The 19,376-nt window shown below is 39.0% G+C and overlaps 1 protein-coding gene across 2 annotated transcripts in view; it reads right to left on the bottom strand.

The window, feature by feature from the left end:
* The window catches only part of PIK3C2G (phosphatidylinositol-4-phosphate 3-kinase catalytic subunit type 2 gamma), a 344,923-nt gene that overhangs the window by 238,755 nt on the left and 86,792 nt on the right, over positions 1 to 19,376 (bottom strand). For both annotated transcript variants that reach the window (XM_035028133.1, XM_035028132.1), the window contains one exon: positions 13,917 to 14,031. In XM_035028133.1, coding sequence (XP_034884024.1) covers positions 13,917 to 14,031 — 115 coding nt within the window. The remainder of the gene's footprint in view (positions 1 to 13,916; positions 14,032 to 19,376) is intronic.

Below are 19,376 nucleotides of genomic sequence, written 5' to 3' on the forward strand. Positions count from 1 at the left end.
GAAATGAGTCATAGAAAAGCAATATTATAATAAATTTTCCCTCTTGACAAAAAGATTAATTTTGGTTCCTTAGAGAGAGGTAGCTCTAGCATTGGCAGGTTATGTTATTCTATGTGCTCAAATATTTTAAACACACGAAACAAAAATACTAGAAATAGTATTTGATGAACTAGTTCAATTTTATGTTGGTTTTAAGTGAAGAGCAGGGTGGATGAGGAAACTAAAGTTACTGGATGAGAATATAGAAGTATCCCTGTGCACAAATATATAATAAATTCTTTGATATATTTCACTTATGAATTTTTAATTTCTGATATATGAATGAGTCCCTATACAGACTGCATTATGTCATATGTTATGAGGCTACAATTACTGATTCCTGACCCACTGATAGGAAATATTGGAATTTCTCCCAAATGCCTTTTGTTGTAATTTTTCACAGAAGTGAAGTTCCCACAAAGTATATGTTATTATATTTGCCCTAGAATTTTTTTGCATATCATGCATTATGGAAGATATAAAAAGTATCCATCACCTTCAAAGAACTTAAAGTCTAATTAAGGAGAAAAGGTATACATTAACAATTAAAGTATGGTACAATATAGATACATAGTACCCCGAAGTTGTGCTTCAAGTCAGTAATGGCAAACATGTGACTCTGGTTTTCTCCTTCTATGATTGTAACTAGCCAAGCCTGCTTTGGTCTCAAAAGTATTTTTAATGGAGTGCTCCAGGAGATCTCCTCAAATGTCTCCATTGCATGAGCCATAACATCTATTTATTACATTCCTGCCTCAAGCATTGAGGATAGACTCCTGATTTCAAGAACAACAACAACAAAAAATTATGAGGCTCTTTTCTCTGAGATGCAGGAAAATATTCAGACCTGATTATCCAGTCCTTTAATTCACACCTCCTTATACATCTGGATATTGACTTCTTGTGTTCTATTTATGCCTCTTACTTCACTTCCTCTCCTCATCCTTCTCCATTTACACTTCACCACTATGATTCCTACTGTGACTTTATGACTTGGAATTCCTTGAGGAAGCTGCTGTGAATGTCCCTGGTGTCCATGACCCACAACCATGCCCAGAGGTGCCAATGGGCCCAGTTTGGGTCCCCATGATTCTGTCAACTTGTTCAAAGAACTACCCCCTGGACTGTAGATGTATTTGGATATTATGAGGCACATGAACGTTAGACCATAAGTACTATGGTATTTCAGGGTAAGGAAGGATGCCTACCAACTGGATGGTAATTGTGGTGAGTCTTAAGGAAGGAAATGTAAAAGAGGGATCCATAAGGCAGTTCAGGAGTGATGGAAAAAAACAAAAACAAAAACAAAAATCTGCTACATTAGGATGCAAAAGGTACTGTGTTCTAAAGACCTGGTATCAATAAGACTGTTGCCTCCCCCTAACATTGTTGATAATGAAGTGTAAGCATCTAATACAATGTTCAGTAAAGTAAAATACTTTGGGTGAGTAAGTAAGTATGAATTAGTTTAAGAGGAAGGCCACTTAGATAAAAGGAAGAACCAAACACTCTAGAATCTGGATTCCAATAATTGCAATAAAGTACAAAGTTTAGAAACATCTGTACGTTGGGTTATTGTAGTGATAAAATGTATGGACACATAGCATTGATTTTACAAATATTATATTTCAGGTACTATGCTAGATGTTAGGGATAAAACACCCAATGCCTTCAGAAATCACAAGTCAATGGGCAAAAAGTCAATGAGAAAGAAGTATAATGTGGTTCATGTGTTGATAAAAATCTTACTGGTTATTATGTGAATGCAAAGGAAGGTCGTCACTTAACCCTGCTTGGGGTGGAAAGAGAGGAGAGCATATGGGAGAGATTCCTAGAGGAGGGCCTATGGATCCTAAAAGATGAATATTAATTACACAAATAATGTCAGAGGAGGGGTAGGCAGTGGATGGTGAGAGGAAGAGGGAGGGCACACCACAAGCAGGAAACAGTATTTGTAAATGCACATAAGGTAAAAGCAGGACAGTGCATGTCAGAAACTACATTTTCAAAGTTGCTGGAGCTTGAAGTGTCAGCTAAGGAGTGGCAAGAGAAACAGTGGGAGGGGAGTCATGCTGTAGAGCGTGACCTTAATTCTCTAGGTAGTGCTGAGTTATTGAAGAGTGTAAATAGAAGAGTGGCAGGTTCAAATTTAAGTTTTAGGAAGATCAAACTTATGGATTTTGGATTATAGAATGACAAAACTAAAAGCAAGAAAGCCAGCTAAACTATTGTAACCTAGGAGGGAATTTTTGACCTAGGGCAGATGTGGCGAATAGAAAGGATACACGTGGGAAACATATGGGAGGTAAATTGGCAGGGTATAGCACAGACTGAGTATGAGTAGGGATAAAGAGGGATGAGGCAAATGAAACAAGTACGTGTATGTGGGGGCATGAACAGACATAAATAATTCAGGGGATGTATGCAATTTGGAGAGAAAGATGAGCTCAGTTTGGGATATGTTTTCTTTGAAGCTGTCTGTAGAATATCCAGGTGGGAGTTTCAGCAGGTATGTGGCTATATTTGTCTGAAGTGTGTAGTGTGAAATATATGAACTAGAGATAGATTAAAAAGTGAACCTGGATAGATATTGTGAATAAAACCTTAGAAATGAATGAGATCTAGCAATTCTAATGATATATATATATAATCTCCAAGATAAATGAAAACATACATCCACACACAAACTTGTACACAAATGTTCACAGCAGTGCCATTCTCAATAGCCAAAATGTAGAAACAATCTAAATGCATTATCAACTAATGAATGGATAAAGTATAGTAGTATATCCAGCCAATGTAATATTATTCAACAATAAAAAAGGAATGAATACTGATGTATGCTATAATGTAGATGAACTTTGTGAAACATTATACTAAATGAAAGAAGCCAGTCACAAAAGACCAAGTATTGTATGATTTAATCTGTATGAAATATGCAGAATAGGTGAATCTATAGAGACAGAAAGTAGATTAGCAGTTTTTTAGAGTTGGGGAAAATGGGAGAATAAGAGGTGATAGCTAAAGGATATAGGTTTGCTAATTGACATGATGAAAATGCTCTAAAATTGATGTTGGTGGTAATTGTACATATCTTTGAAAGAACTAAAAAAAAAAAAAAAATCCCAAAAAATGAATTGCACACTTTAAAAGGGAAGGTTGTACGGTATGTGAATTCTATCTCAACAAAGCTTTTTAAGAAGTTTTCCCAGGAGAGTATATATACTGAGAATAACAATGGGCAGTACATGGAACTTTTGAGAACTGTCAACAGGGAGGATTAGCAGAAGGGGAGCCTGGGAAGGAAACAGAGAAAGGATAATGAGAGGAAAAGAGTGTTCTCCAATAGGAAAGAGTGCCAAAAGTTGCAAAAGCTAGTCTGAAGAGAACTAAAACCACCACTGGATCGGGTAACTAAGAATAACAAGCCAGAATATAGTGAATTTAGACATGAATGGGGAGGTGGGGAAGTAGAGGAATATGAAATAGAACAAGAGCAACATTGTCTAAAACTCTGCTCTTAGTTCTTTTTTATTTTATTTTATTTTTTATTTTATTTTATTTTATTAATATAATTTAATTTTAATGTTATGTTATATCACTATACATTACATCATTAGTTTTTGATGTAGTGTTCCATGATTCATTGTTTGTGTATAACACACAGTGCTCCACTCAGTACGTGCCCTCTTTAATACCCATCACCAGGCTAACCCATCCCCCCACACCCCTCCCCTCTAGAACTCTCAGTTTGTTTCTCAGAGTCCATCGTCTCTCATGGTTCGTCTCCCCCACCGATTTCCGCCCCATTCATTTTTCACTTCCTGCTATCTTCTTTTTCTGTTTAACATGTAATGTATTATTTGTTTCAGAGGTACAGGTCTGTGATTCAACAGTCTTACACAATTCATAGTGCTCACCATAGCACATACCCTCCCCAGTGTCTATCAACCAGCCACCCCATCCCTCCCACCCCCTACCACTACAGCAACCCTCAGTTTGTTTCCTGAGATTAAGAATTCCTCATATCAGTGAGATCATATGATACATGTCTTTCTCTGATTGACTTATTTCACTCAGCATAATACCCTCCAATTCCATCCACGTCCTTGCAAATGGCAAGATTTCATTCCTTTTGATGGCTGCATAATATTCCATTGTATATTTATACCACATCTTCTTTATCCATTCGTCTGTCGATGGATATCTTGGCTCTTTCCATAGTTTGGCTATTGTGGACATTACTGCTATAAACATCAGGGTGCACGTACCCCTTCGGATCCCTACATTTGTATCTTTGGGTAAATACCCAGTAGTGCAATTGCTGGATTATATGGTAGCTCCATTTTCAACTTTTTGAGGAACCTCCATACTGTTTTCCAGAGTGGTTGCACCAGCTTGCATTCCCACCAACAGTGTAGGAGGGTTCCCCTTTCTCCACAACCCTGCCAACATCTGTCATTTCCTGACTTGTTAATTTTAGCCATCCTGACTGGTGTGAGGTAGTATCTCATTGAGGTTTTCATTTGGATTTCCCTGATGCCAAGCGATGTTGAGCACTTTTTCATGTGTCTGTTGGCCATTTGGATGTCTTCTTTGGAAAAATGTCTGTTCATGTCTTCTGCCCATTTCTTGATTGGATTCTTTGTTCTTTGGGTGTTGAATTTGATAAGTTCCTTATAGATTTTGCCCTTTATCTGATATGTCATTTGCAAATATCTTCTCCCATTCTGTCGGTTGTCTTTTGGTTTTGTTGGCTGTTCCTTTTGCTGTGCAAAAGCTTTTTATCTTGATGAAGTCCCAATAGTTCATTTTTGCCCTTGCTTCCCTTGCCTTTGGTGATGTTTCTAGGAAGAAGTTGCTGTGGCTGAGGTCGAAAAGGTTGCTGTCTGTTGTAGGATTTTGATGGACTCCTGTCTCACATTGAGGTCTTTCAACCATTTTGAGTCTATTTTTGTGTGTGGTGTAAGGAAATGGTCCAGTTTCATTCTTCTGCATGTGGCTGTCCAACTTTCCCAACACCATTTATTGAAGAGACTGTCTTTTCCCCATTGGACATTCTTTCCTGCTTTGTCAAAATTAGTTGACCATAGAGTTGAGGGTCCATTTCTGGGCTCTCTATTCTGTTCCATTGATCTATGTATCTGTTTTTGTGCCAGTACCATACTGTCTTGATGATAACAGCTTTGTAATAGAGCTTGAAGTCTGAAATTGTGATGCCACCAGCTTTGCTTTTCTTTTTCAATATTCCTCTGGCTATTCAGGGTCTTTTCTCGTTCCATACAAATTTTAGGATTATTTGTTCCATTTCTTTGAAAAAAGTCGATGGTTTTTTGATAAGGATTGCATTAAATGTGTAGATTGCTCTAGGTAGCATTGACATCTTCACAATATTTGTTCTTCCAGTCCATGAGCATGGAACGTTTTTCCCTTTCTTTTTGTCTTCCTCAATTTCTTTCATGAGTATTTTATTCTTTTCTGAGTACAGATTCTTTGCCTCTTTGGTTAGATTTATTCCTAGGTATCTTATGGTTTTGGGTGCAATTGTAAATGTGGTCGACTCCTTAATTTCTCTTTCTTCTGTCTTGTTGTTGGTGTATAGGAATGCCACAGATCTGTGCATTGATTTATATCCTGCCACTTTACTGAATTCCTGTATGAGTTCTAGCGGTTTTGGGGTGGAGTCTTTTGGGTTTTCCACACAATGTATCATATCATCTGCAAAGAGTGAGAGTTTGACTTCTTCTTTGCTGATTCAGATGCCTTTTACTTCTTTTTATCGTCTGATTTCTGTGGCTAGGACTTCTAGTGCTATGTTGAATAGCAGTGGTGACAGTGGACATCCCAGCCGTATTCCTGATCTTAGGGGGAAAGCTCTCAGTTTTTCCCCATTGAGAATGATATTCGCTGTGGGTTTTTCATAGATGGCTTCTATGATATTGATGTTGGCTGCTTCTTTTGCTGTGCAAAAGCTTTTTATCTTGATGAAGTCCCAATAGTTCATTTTTGCCCTTGCTTCCCTTGACTTTAGCGATGCTCTGAAGAGTTTTGATCAAGAAAGGATGCTGTACTTTGTCAAGTGCTTTTTCTGCATCTATTGAGAGGATCATACGGTTCTTGTTCTTTCTTTTATTAATGTATTATATCACATTGATTGATTTGTGGATGTTGAACCGACCTTGCAGCACAGGGATAAATCCCACTTGGTCATGGTGAATAATCCTTTTAACATACTGTTGGATCCTATTGGCTAGTATTTTGGTGAGAATTTTTGCATCCATGTTCATGAGGGATATTGGTCTGTAATTCTCCTTTTTGATGGGGTCTTTGTCTGGTTTTGGGATCAAGGTAATGCTGGCCTCATAAAATGAGTTTGGAAGTTTTCCTTCCATTTCTATTTTTTGGGACAGTTTCAGAAGAATAGGTATTAATTCTTCTTGAAATGTTTGGTAGAATTCCCCTGGGAAGCCATCTGGCCCTGGGCTTTTGTTTTTTGGGAGATTTTTGATGACTGCTTCAATTTCCTTAGTGGTTATAGGCTGTTCAGGTTTTCTATTTCTTCCTGGTTCAATTTTGGTACATCTCTAGGAATTTGATACATCTCTAGGAATGCATCCATTTCTTCTAGGTTATCTAATTTGCTGGCATAGAGTTGCTCATAATATGTTCTTATAATTGTTTGTATTTCTTTGGTTTTGGTTGTGATTTCTCCTCTTTCATTCATGATTTTCTTGATCATGATTTTGGGTCCTTTCTCTTTTCTTTTTGATAAGTCTGGCCAGGGGTTTATCAATCTTGTTAATTCTTTCAAAGAACCAGCTCCTAATTTCATTGATCTGTTCTACTGTTCTTTTAGTTTCTATTTCATTGATTTCTGCTCTGATCTTTATTATTTCTCTTCTCCTGCTGGGTTTAGGCTTTATTTGCTTTTCTTTCTCCAGCTCCTTTAGGTGTAGGGTTAGGTTGTGTATTTGAGACCTTTCTTGTTTCTTGAGAGAGGCTTGTATTGCTATACACTTTCCTCTTAGGACTGCCTTTGCTGCATCCCAAAGATTTTGAACAGTTGTGTTTTCATTTTCACTTGTTTCCACGATTTTTTTTTAATTCTTCTTTAATTTCCTGGTTAAACCATTCATTCTTTAGTAGGATGCTCTTTAGCCTCCATGTATTTGAGTTCTTTCCAACTTTCCTCTTGTGACTGAGTTCTAGTTTCAAAGCATTGTGGTCTGAAAATAGGCAGGGAATGATCCCAATCTTTTGGTACCAGTTGAGACCTGATTTGTGACCTAGGATGTGATCTATTCTGGAGAATGTTCCATGGGCACTAGAGAAGAATGTGTATTCTGTTGCTTTGGGATGAAATGTTTTGAATACATCTGTGAAGTCCATTTGGTCCAGTGTGGCATTTAAAGTCTTTATTTCCTTGTTGATCTTTTGCTTAGATGATCTGTCCATTTCAGTGAGGGGGGTGTTAAAGTCCCCCACTATTATTGTATTGTTGTTGATGTGTTTCTTTGATTTTGTTATTAATTGGCTTATATAATTGGCTGCTCCCATGTTAGGGGCATCGATATTTACAATTGTTAGATCTTCTTGTTGGATAGACCCTTTAAATATGATATAGTGTCCTTTCTCATCTCTTATTATAGTCTTTGGTTTAAAATCTAATTTGTCTGATATAAGGATTGCCACCCCAGCTTTCTTTTGGTGTCCATTAGCATGGTAAAAATGGCTTTCTACCCCCTCACTTTCAATCTGGGGGTGTCTTTGGGTCTAAAATGAGTCTCTTGCAGACAGCATATTGATGGGTCTTGTTTTTTTATCCAAACTGATAGCCTGTGTCTTTTGATTGGGGCATTTAGCCCATTTACATTCAGGGTACTATTGAAAGATAGAAATTTAGTGCCTTTGTATTGCCTGTAAGGTGACTCTTACTGTATATTGTCTGTGTTCCTTTCTGGTCTATGTTACTTTTAGGCTCTCTCTTTGCTTAGAGAACCCCTTTCAATATTTCTTGTAAGGCTGGTTTCATGTTTGCAAATTCTTTAGTTTTTGTTTGTCCTGGAAGCTTTTTATCTCTCCTTCTATTTTCAATGACAGCCTAGCTGGATATAGTATTCTTGGCTGTATATTTTTCTCATTTAGTGCTCTGAATATATCATGCCAGTCCTTTCTGGCCTGCCAGGTCTCTATGGATAGGTCTGTTGACAATCTAATGTTTCTACCATTGTAGGTTACAGATCTCTTCTCCTGAGCTGCTTTCAGGATTTTCTCTTTGTCTGTGAGACTCATAACATTTACTATTAGATGTTGGGGTGTTGACCTATTTTTATTGATTTTGATGGGGGTTCTCTGTGCCTCCTGGATTTTGATGCCTGGTTCCTTCCCCAAATTAGGGAAGTTTTCTCCTATAATTTGCTCCAATATACCTTCTGCCCCTCTCTCTCTTTCTTCTTCTTCTGGGATCCCAATTATTCTAATATTATTTTGTCTTATGGTATCACTTATCTATTGAATTCTGCCCTTGTGATCCATTAGTTGTTTATCTCTCTTTTTTTCAGCTTCTTCATTGTCCATCATTTGGTCTCCTATATCACTAATTCTCTCTTTTGCCTCATTTATCCTAGCAGTTAGAGTCTCCATTTTTGATTGCACCTCATTAATAGCCTTTTTGATTTTGACTTGGTTAGATTTTAGTTCTTTTATTTCTCCATAAAGGGTTTCTCTAATATCTTCCATTCTTTTTTCAAGCCCAGCTAGTATCTTTAAAATCATCATTCTGAACTCTAGTTCCAACATCTTACTAATGTCCATATTGATTAGGTCCCTGGCAGTTGGCACTGCCTCTTATTCTTTTTTTTTTTAAAGATTTTATTTATTTATTCATGAGAGACAGAGAGAGAGACAGAGGCAGAGGGAGAAGCAGGCTCCCCGTGGCGCAGGGAGCCCGATGCAGGACTCGATCCCAGGACCCTGGGATCATGACCTGAGCCGAAGGCAGACGCTTAACCGACTGAGCCACCCAGGCGTCCCTTATTCTTTTTTTTTTTTGAGGTGAATTTTTCCATCCTATCATTTTGTCTAGAGGAGAAAAAATGAATGAGAGAAAAAACTGCTTACAGGGTAACAATGACTCCAGAAAAATATACAGTAAACAAATCAGAAGAGACCTGAAACTGGGGAAAAGAAAGGGAAAGAAAGAAAAAAGAAAAAAAAAATCAAAAGAAAAACAAACAAACAAACAAAAAACAAACAAACCAACAAAAAGCAGAATATGATCAAATATGAACAGGCTGGTGCATAGATCAGTGTCGCACACTAGATTTTGGGTGTATTTTGGTCTGTTAGAAGAAAGTACCTCCCAAAATTTTAAAGAAAAGCTTATATATGTACAAAAATAAGGGTTAATACAATGAAGGGATGGAATATGACTGTAAAGATGAAAATTATAATAGATTTTATAAATGGAATTGATAAGAAAGGAAGTTGTTTGAAAAAAGAAAGAGGTTTTAAAAAAATAAAAGGGAGAGAATATGATCAGGCAAGAGACCAGAACAAAGCCATACACTAGAGATTTAGGGTATATTTTGGTCTATTAGAAGAAACTGTAACCTAACATTTTAAAGCGAGAACAACTTATATATATACCAAAAATTAGGTTAAGCATTATGAAGGGATAGAATATGACTCTAAAATGAAAAGAAAAGAAAATTTAAAAAATTAATTTTGAAAGACTACAGAATCATGGGAATAAAGCCATGAATTCTATGTGCAGTATTCCCCTAGCGCTGGAATTCTGCTGTTCTCATTGATCGGTAAACTTGGTCTTGGCTGGCTGTTCTTGCTGATCTTCTGGGGAAGGGGCCTGTTTCCGTTGTTCTCAAATGTCCTTGCCAGAGGCGGAATTGTCCTGCCCTCACCGGGACCAGTCTAAGTAATCTGCTTGGTCTTGCTCTCGGGAGCTTTTGTTCCCTGCAAGTTTTCAGTACAGCTTTGGAAGACAAGAGTGAAAATGGCAGCCTCCCAATCTCTGCCCCGGAGGAGCCGAGAACTTGGGGCCCCACTCTTCAGTGCACCTCCAGAGAAAAGCAGTCAATCACTCCTGTCTCCCCAGTCTCCGGCCGCACACTGTGCTCACCCGGCCTGTGACCGAGCATTTCTATTTCTAGCACATGACCCCATGTGGAGTCTCCAAACCCAGCAGATCCCTGCAGTGCACTCCTGCGCTGCTCCTCCTGGGGGAGGAAGGGGAGTCTCCCCGGATCTGCCGCTTGTTGGATCCCTGCTGGAAGAGCAGTGGCCTGACTGTGCTGCAGATCACGGTTTATGGTAACCCCAAGCTGTGAGCCCACTCCTCGGCTCGGTCTCTGCAGCCAGCTTCCCTGCTCTGATACCTGGAGCTCTGCTGCACTCAGGCACCCCTGGTCTTTCTGTGACCCCGAGGGTCCTGAAACCACACCGTCCCAGCAAGGGTTCCACCCCCTGTTTAGCCACTGGAGCGATGTTCCTCAGTGGAGCAGACTTCTAAAATTTCCGATTTTGTCCTCTGCTGCTCTATCACTTGCCAGTAGCAGCTGATGGAGGCTCCCTCCCCCACCATCTATCTTCCCAAATATCACCTCAGATTCACTTCTCCACACGTCCTACCTTCCAGAAAGTGGTCGCTTTTCTGTTCCGAGAGTTGCTGCTATTCTTTTCTTTGATCTCCTGTTGAGTTCGTAGGTGTTCAGAATGGTTTGATCCCTATCTAGCTGAATTCCTGGACCAGAAGAAATTTAGGTCTCCTACTCCTCTGCCATCTTGCTCCTCCCTCTCCACTCTGCTCTTAGTTCTTAAATTATGATAGAGCCACTCTACTTGATTGTACACAGAGAGAGGTAGGAAGTTGAGGGAGATCCGGGTCAATGGAAACATGCAATAATCTGTCTCCATTTCTTTTTTCTTTTTTCTTTTTTTTTTAAGATTTTACTTATTTATTTGACAGAGAAATAGTGAGAGCACAAGGAGGGGTAGTGGCAGGCAGTGGGAGAGGGAGAAGTAGGCTCCCTGCTGAGCAAGGAGCCCAATGCAGGGTTGGATGCGGGCCTCGGTCCCAGGACCCTGGGATCATGTCCTGAGCTGAAGGCAAACAACTGACTGAGCCACCCAGGCGCCCCAATCTTTGTCCATTTCTGAACTCAGATATACTTCACTCCACCCACTGCTTTCGGTGGCACTTAAGCCATAGAACCTAAAAAAAAGTGATGGACTTAAAGGATTCAGGTTCTGTGACATATCATATCCTTTCTCATACTAGGGTGGCAATCATGGGGCAGTAGCTATCTAATAAAGATGATCAGAAAAGTACAGATCTGAAAGAAGTTGGATAGGCATAGTGTAACCCTTTCATTGTACAGAGGTGAAAATATGTTTGGTGACTTGTCCAAAGTTATAAAGTTTTCTGTTTAAGAGCTAAAACTATAATCCAGATTTTCTAACTCTGAGCCTGATGTCTTTCCCTGATACCCATCTTGACTCCTTAACACAAATACTGGTTGCAGAATTTGCTAATTTCCTTACTATAATCTTTAGGCTGAAAGATTCTACTCTAAATTTAGCTATATATAATTAGAGTGACATCGGTTAGTAAGAGTTTTAACTTTAATAACTCCTATTTTATTTTGTATATTTTATCATCAATTACAAATATCCTGAGATGTTTCCTTTTATGTCTATACCATTTGAAATTATTTTATAAAAATTAGATTATTTAACTTTTTGCATGATGTTGAACGATTTTCATGTCCCCCCCACCTTTTTTTAAAGATAAATTTGGTTATAGCTCCAGATGTCTAGTTGGAAATCTATGCTCCTATTGAATACTTGAAACTAATCCTCAGATTCCACTTGCCAGGATCTGTGTTCTAAAGGAGCTATTCCTCTCATCTGAGAAGAATCATCTGATAGTCTCTCTTACTTCTTCCACCCCCACCAATGCTGATAAAGACCCGTTGAATCATAACTTTATATCCTCAAAGCTTGGGCAATGGTCAGACTTGGAAAATTCTCATTAAACTGAGGTAGTTTATATCTGGCAAGCAATAGTCTGTTAAAAAATGCATTTTTAAAAAGATTTTATTTATTTATAGATCATGATTGGGGGAGAGGCAGAGAGAGAATCTCAGGCAGACTCCATGCTGAGCACGCAGAGCCCAACTTGGAGCTTGATCTCACCACCCTGAGATCATGACCTGAGCCGATGTCAACAGTCAGATACTTAACCAACTGAGCCACCCAGGTGCTCCTGCATTTGGCCTCTTAAAGAAAGGTAGTCGTCATGTTACAATGGAACATCTACTAAATAATAAGCCATTACATGTTGAGTATCTACTATGTTGTGCCAATATTGAAACTGGACACTCTTTTTCATCATCACATCAATGAATTAGAAGTAAATCGATGTTTGGCAAGGACTTCCTCCTTCACAGTGGAAGCCACATTTTTATTAGTATTATTTTTCTCTTCTAGTTTCAACATCTTGCTACACTTTGTCCCTCACCCCAAACCTGGAAGCTTAAGAACTCAAGAGACTCCACTGGCTTTCTCTAGAACAGCTCTGCTCAGCTGAGGGCAATTTTATCCCTAGAGGACATCTGACAATATCAAGAAGCATTTTTTTTGATTGTCAGAACTAGGCAGGTGCTACTGGCACCTAGTAGGTAGAACCCAAAGATGCTGCTAAATATCCCACAATGTATAAGGCAGCTGCCACAACGAAGAGTTATCTGGTCCAAAATGTCATTAGTGTTGAGTTGAGAAATCCAGTTCTAGAGAGTGCTGCCCAGATAGCAGTTCCCAGTTTTTCCCTATAGAGATGGAAAGTCCATATTCCCTGCATTTCCATATATGAGAATGGCCATGCTTCATGTATCTGACCAATATGATCATTTATAATGATGAACACACAAGGAGCTCTCAGCAGTAAGGACCAAAGTCTGGAATCATTAGCCACCTTTAATTTTTTTTTTTAATTTTTTTTAACAAGATTTTTAAATTTTATTTATTAGAGAGAGAGTGAGAGAGAGAGCGCAAGAGGGGGTAGGGTTAGAGGGAGAAGCAGACTCCCTGCCGAGCAGGGAGCCCGATGCGGGACTCGATCCCGGGACTCCGGGATCATGACCTGAGCCGAAGGCAGTCGCTTAACCAACTGAGCCACCCAGGCGCCCAGCCACCTTTTATTCATGATTACAAATCACAGAGGGCTCCCTGCTCCTTGGGAGCCTGCTTCTCCCTCTGCTTCTCTCTCTCTCTGTCTCTCTCTGTCTCTCATGAATAAATAAATAAAATCTTAAAAAAAAAAAAAAACAAATCACAGAAAGAAGAGGGGTCTTAAAAGTAAAGAAAGTATGTTGAATGGATTTTGTTTGCAGTTTCTCCTCCACTACTGACCTAATTACTAGTCATATAGGAAATGTACAACTGAAGGATTTTAAGGAAACATGACACAATGCAAAGGCGGGTGTAAAGTACCAAGTTAATAATATATACCAATGTCTGTTTTCAGACAATGGAAAGAATAGTGAATCCACATAATGAATATACTAATGGCAACACTTCATTTCTTTCCTTCATGACCATGTTTGATGGAGAATGGCTTGAAATTGCTATTATATAAGCTGGAGGAAAAGTGCTTTGAGAGTACTGAATACAAAATAAAAGAACTAGAGGTTTTACAAATCCCAGCAGATTGGAGGAAGAGAAGACTATTAAAATGTGTGATTCTAGAAGAAAATTGTTTCTGTAATTGAGAAGCTACTTATCAACCAATACTTGCTGTGTATACTTTTTTTTTTTTTTTTTTTGCCATGTATACTTTAATCTCATAGCCTGACTCTTACCTGCAGGATCACTGGAGATGGCTGGCTTATATCCCACACTCCTGGAGCTATCATTTCTATGGGAGGTTCATTCTGTAATGTCATACTGAATAGCATAGACCCCAGAATGGATTTGCTACAAAAGACAACACATATAGATAGACAAGAGTCACTTCAAGAGGGAAGTTATTATTATCTATAAATGCTTTCTTTTGGAATGTAAACATAACCAGCTATTTCTGTGGCTTCATTCAGTAGCTAGAATAGAAATACAATACAATATTCCACAAGTCTAGATACTGATTAGTAGTTAATTCTAATATACGACATGCATGGTTATGTTCACAGACAGCTACATTTATTTTCCACATGAAAAAATTATTTCCACAATAGTTTTTGACAGGTAGAATTTATTTTTAATATCCAACAGTATTGATTACAAGATGGGATTGAGATTCTTGGAGTTATGAGTACCTCAAGTCAATAAAGATATCAACTCTTCAGAACATGTTTGCTCCACAAAGTGACTAAATTTCCTGAGCATCATTAAAGGTATGAGCTCTAAATTTATAGAAAGAAAATATTTAAGTTAGCATATGATCTGCAGAATCAAATAGTTGTGGGACTTCAGAGAGGAAATGCTTCTAAATAGAAAGATTATTCATAGTCTGAATGTTTAAAAATAGGTTGTAAATTACCATTGTAAATGAGGATGCATACATGAAGACTTTAGACAGGAAGAATTCATGGATGGTTTTAACAGCTTCAGTAACATCCAAATCCACAGATCTTCATAGGAATTAAAAGGGAATCTATACTTGACTGTATGTATAAATTAGATTATTAGTAAAATGTTCCAGTGATCACGGAGGACAGTCTTTGACTTTCATATACCAAAATAAAAATGTAAGCAAGACAACAAAAATTAAAGTTTATAAAGAACTTTAAGACATCAAGTCTTTTTGAAACACCATAGAGGGGGAAGGAGCTAAGATGGCAGAGTAGTAGGAGGACCCTAGGCTTGCCTTGTCCCTCAAACACAGCTAGATAAATATCAAATCATTCTGAATACCCAAGAAATCAATCTGAGGACTTACAGAACAAACTACACAACTAGAGGGAGAGAGGAGGCCACATCATGGGAGGTAGGAGGTGTGGAGATGTGTGGAGGGGTGGGAGCCCTGGTCACAGAGAGAGACAAGAGAAAGAGGAGCACACAGGGGATTGCACAAGGAAAACAATTCCCCAAAGCCATTGACCAGGAAAATAAGAGGGGCTGATTTTCATATTTGCCACCAGCAGGGCTCAAAGACTGGAGTTTTAGAGGTTCATGGCATGGCTGGTATAAAGCCCTGAGGGCGCTGCAGTGCTCCTATAGAGAAGGCAGGCAGGTACTTCAGGAAGCATAGGGCATGATCTGTGGATCACCTGAGATGCACTGGAAGATGGGTCCCCCTTCTTGGAGTTCATCTGAGAGAGGAGGCATTGCCTTTCTGGGGACAAAGGAGCTGGTGGGCGCCATTTCCTTCCCCCCAACCCTCAGCATAGATGCAGAGACACCTGCTCATGGCAGCAAACCTGGACACTGGCTCCTTGGTGCACTTTGCTCCAAATCCCACACTCCTGCACTCTGGTGCAACTGTCCTTTTGGGTCAAATCTGCACAAATACCAGGGCAGCGAGATCCTCCCCCAGAAGACCAGTGTATGTCCCTGCCACAGCAGGTCCCTAAAGTTTGGAGATTGATTGATTGATTGATTGATTGATTTTTAAGTAGGCTCCACATGGTGCTTGAACTCACAATCCCGAGATCAAGACCTAAGCTGAGGTCAAGAGTCAAGACACTTAACTGAAAGTAACCCCGGTACCCTTAAAGATTGGAGTTTTAAAACTCAGCTGCCCTGGCTGGCCTAAAATCCAAAGTGCATGGTGCTGCTCCAGGCAGGCAAGTAACCCAGACACAGATAGCATGAAAACAGTGATCTGAAAAACACCTATGATGCAGGACAGGAAATTATTCACTCTTCTAGGAGGGTTTCCCTGAAAACAGCAAGCACAGACTCCCCTCTGGGGGGACAAAGGAGCTGCCATTCCTCTCCCTGACCCCTCAGCCTAAACCAACATCACTAAACTGCACAGCACCAACACTGGTGGCCTAAACCTAAGCCCTGCCCCCACTGGGCAAAACAGATGAACATAGTGGGGAGAAAGAGAAAGCGGCAAACCATAAACAGACTCTTAACTGTAGAGAACAAACTGAGGGTTGCTGAGGGGAGGTAGGTGGGGGGGGATGGGTTAAATGGGTGATGTGGATTAAGGAGTGCACTTGCTGTGATGAGCACATGGTATTGTATGTAAGTGATGAATCAGTAAATTCTGCTCCTGAAACTAATATTACACTCTATGTTAACTAACTGCTATTTAAATAAAAACTTGAAAATAAAAAAAAATACTATCAAATTCCATTATTCCCTTTAACAGACACTACAAAAAATATGAAGGAAAAATCTAACAAGTAAAGTTCTCTTTAAACCTTTAGCTTTCTGAGGCTTGCTTATTTTCCATGTCTAAAGATATTGTTAGAAAGTATCTGCCCAAGGGAGTATAATTTGTAAACATTATTGGACAGATATTTTTATAAGACCCAGGGTTATTCTTCTAGCAGGATGAATTTTGAATTTTCTTTATCCTTTTGTTCCATACCTCCTTCAGCTGGTGAAACTTGTTTTTTCAGATAACAATCCAGAGGGGATGGTATTAGCAACCTAAAAGTCAGCTTAATGATATAAAGATTAGACAATTATTAATTCATTTTTCATTATAGAGTATATAACCTTCCCCAAAATGGTCTGAAGCATCCATCTGCCTGGAAAAAGTTTTGGATTAGCTTCAGGCAGAATGCAAGAGGAAGAAGGAGCACATCTAACACCAAACTTGGAGGACTCAGATGTTAATATTCCCCATAATATTTATAGAAAATATTCTGTCCATGGTTAAGGGTTAACAGGAATGAAGGAGCATGTGGCATATTGGGTGGAGATCGCCACCACTTTCTGGCAATTTGAGATTAGGGGAAGCAGAAGATAAAGAGGAAACAGGATGGGTATGACAGGCAGAGGTGTCCCAATTTCCCCCTCTTCTGCCTTTGGAAGTCAAATGCAGAGAAGTGTTGATAAATGAGCACAGTTCAAGGCAGAGGGTGCTTGCTCCTTTAGCACTCTGCTTCAAATCCTGGAGGAAAATCACATCTTGAGCCACTCCTGTACCTACTCGTGTCATGACCTTAAAGTTGCGGCCACATGGCAAAGAGACAGAAGGAGCTCTTGAGTTTAGCTTTATTAGGCCCTCTTTGGTCTCTGTATAGAAAGGATGAAATGTAGAAACAGCTAAAAATATCTGGGTGAGGGGTCCTCCAAAAGGGGTCATGTGGTGGGGATAAGGTGTCTCTGTGATAAGGGCATCTGATGGAACAATCCAAGCTGATGTCAACTGGGAGTCACAATTAAACCTCGGATGGCTCTACAGTACCTAAGAGAGCCCAAGTCATTCAGGGAATGCCAGTAAGCCCTAGCCAAGCTAGAAGAGCCCCAGTCATGAGCTACACTAGCTGTAACAAGCAGTCACCAGCTTAAAATGTGCATTTGATTTTGATATCGGAAGTCACCAGGCCAAAGCATCTGTTCCTTTCTGATCCTGTGAATGCAGACACCCTCTTAGACAGAGAATCAGGGTGTCAGGAAGCTATCTGAGTGACTGAATGTTTTATCCAAAAGACGCTGTATATTTCTAAAAGAACTATTTAAATTACTGAATTGCCTGATATTTTGTCACTGATGTAAAGTTTTTTCTCCTTATTAGTTACAGGGCAGGAACTCATGAGGAAAAGTGTGATTTATTTATTGCATTTTTTCTTCACATCTAAGTTGTATGATGAATTACACTTATGACCTTACTATACTTACATGTCTTGACCATACTTCGCTTTGAAAATCTTAAGTGTTCTAAGCTAATTCCTACAGTGGATGAAGGGACTCAAGAAAAACTGTCAGTATCTTCATTACTCTCCTTGGATGAAGTCTGGATTAACAGTTGCTATGGGCTTAACCCTGAGGCATATTGTACAGAATGAAGTCCGAACATTTGAATCAAGTATGTATATGAAGAGACTTACCAAGCAATAGAGAATAGGGAGAATAAACTTGTAGCTGTCTAAGTGAAGCTTATATACCACATGCTTCAAGGCAATTCAAGAGGGAAAGGATGGCTGGCACCATTCTTTGGGCTCTCTGTATGTTTAATATTAGCTAATTTTCTTTCTGATAATGGATTGTACTTAAACATCTTTTGAGATACTGCAAATATCTCTACAAATAGATATTTGTAATATCTAATATATTCTAATATATTAATATCTGTAATCTCTAATAAATTCCCAAAGATGCCTGTAAATAAAATATGGGGATGATGAAGATGATTAGTGGAATTAAGATGTGAAGAAAACACATCTAAGATGGTGGTCTCAGGAAGAAGATGAAAATGGAAACTTTTAATACCCAGGCCAGTGGGGACCACAGTAGTTTTTATATTACTACTGTTAGAAGGTTTATTAAGTCAATTTAAAATTAAGCAAACAATTAAAAACATGATGAAGATAGGAAATGGGAAACAGTTTCTTTTGTGGAAAAAAAAAAAAAAACAGACTATTTCAAGACATCTGTACCCTATCTTCATAAGGTAGGCTAAGTTTAACTTCTTTGAACTTCTTGGATAAAATCAGTGGTTTTCAAAGGAGTTTTATATTTGTTTTCATATGGCTTGATGGTTGGAGGTGCATGTTATAAAGGTGGTAAGGAGATGGCAAATAGATTGGATGCCAGGATTTTAAATCCCCTTTTCCCATTCATCACCCAACAAAACACATGGACTGGTCATCACTCTTATACTCTGAGATTTTGAATTATATACCATTAGAAAAAGGGCCACACTGCTAAATATAACATTTCAAAGTATTTGTTCTGGAATATCCTTAAGGATCTATTTGATTTCAATATTGTATAAATTCTTAGGCCTAGAAAAACCAACCTCAAATCTGTGGCACCAGAACAGATGGGCTGGTTTACCCTCTCTGGACCCCTGTTCCTCTAGCTGTGAAATAAATGGTTTGAATAAAATAATTATTGTCACTTTTAGCTATAGGATTTTATGTGCATCATGGCTCGGCATTCTGGGACCAAGAATAGAAAAGACTCCGGATATGGGCAGCGAGCATGTCCATAGGATCTGATGTTATAAAACTCTGAGATTTTGCTGATCATAGGTCTAATAGGTTTTATGCCCAAGAGTAGAGCACAGGCAAAGCTGAGGCAGAAGCTTATTGTATATGGTTGAGATTGTCACAGTGCATTCGTGGAGCAAGGTGTGACACCTAAGGTCAGGAAGGGGGCTAGCTTAAGGTAGTAACACATGTAGAGAGAAGTCAGAC

Source organism: Mirounga leonina, unplaced genomic scaffold (genome assembly GCF_011800145.1).
Source record: "Mirounga leonina isolate KUSES-001 unplaced genomic scaffold, KU_Mleo_1.0 Mir_201, whole genome shotgun sequence".
Classification (NCBI taxonomy): Eukaryota; Metazoa; Chordata; class Mammalia; order Carnivora; family Phocidae; genus Mirounga; species Mirounga leonina.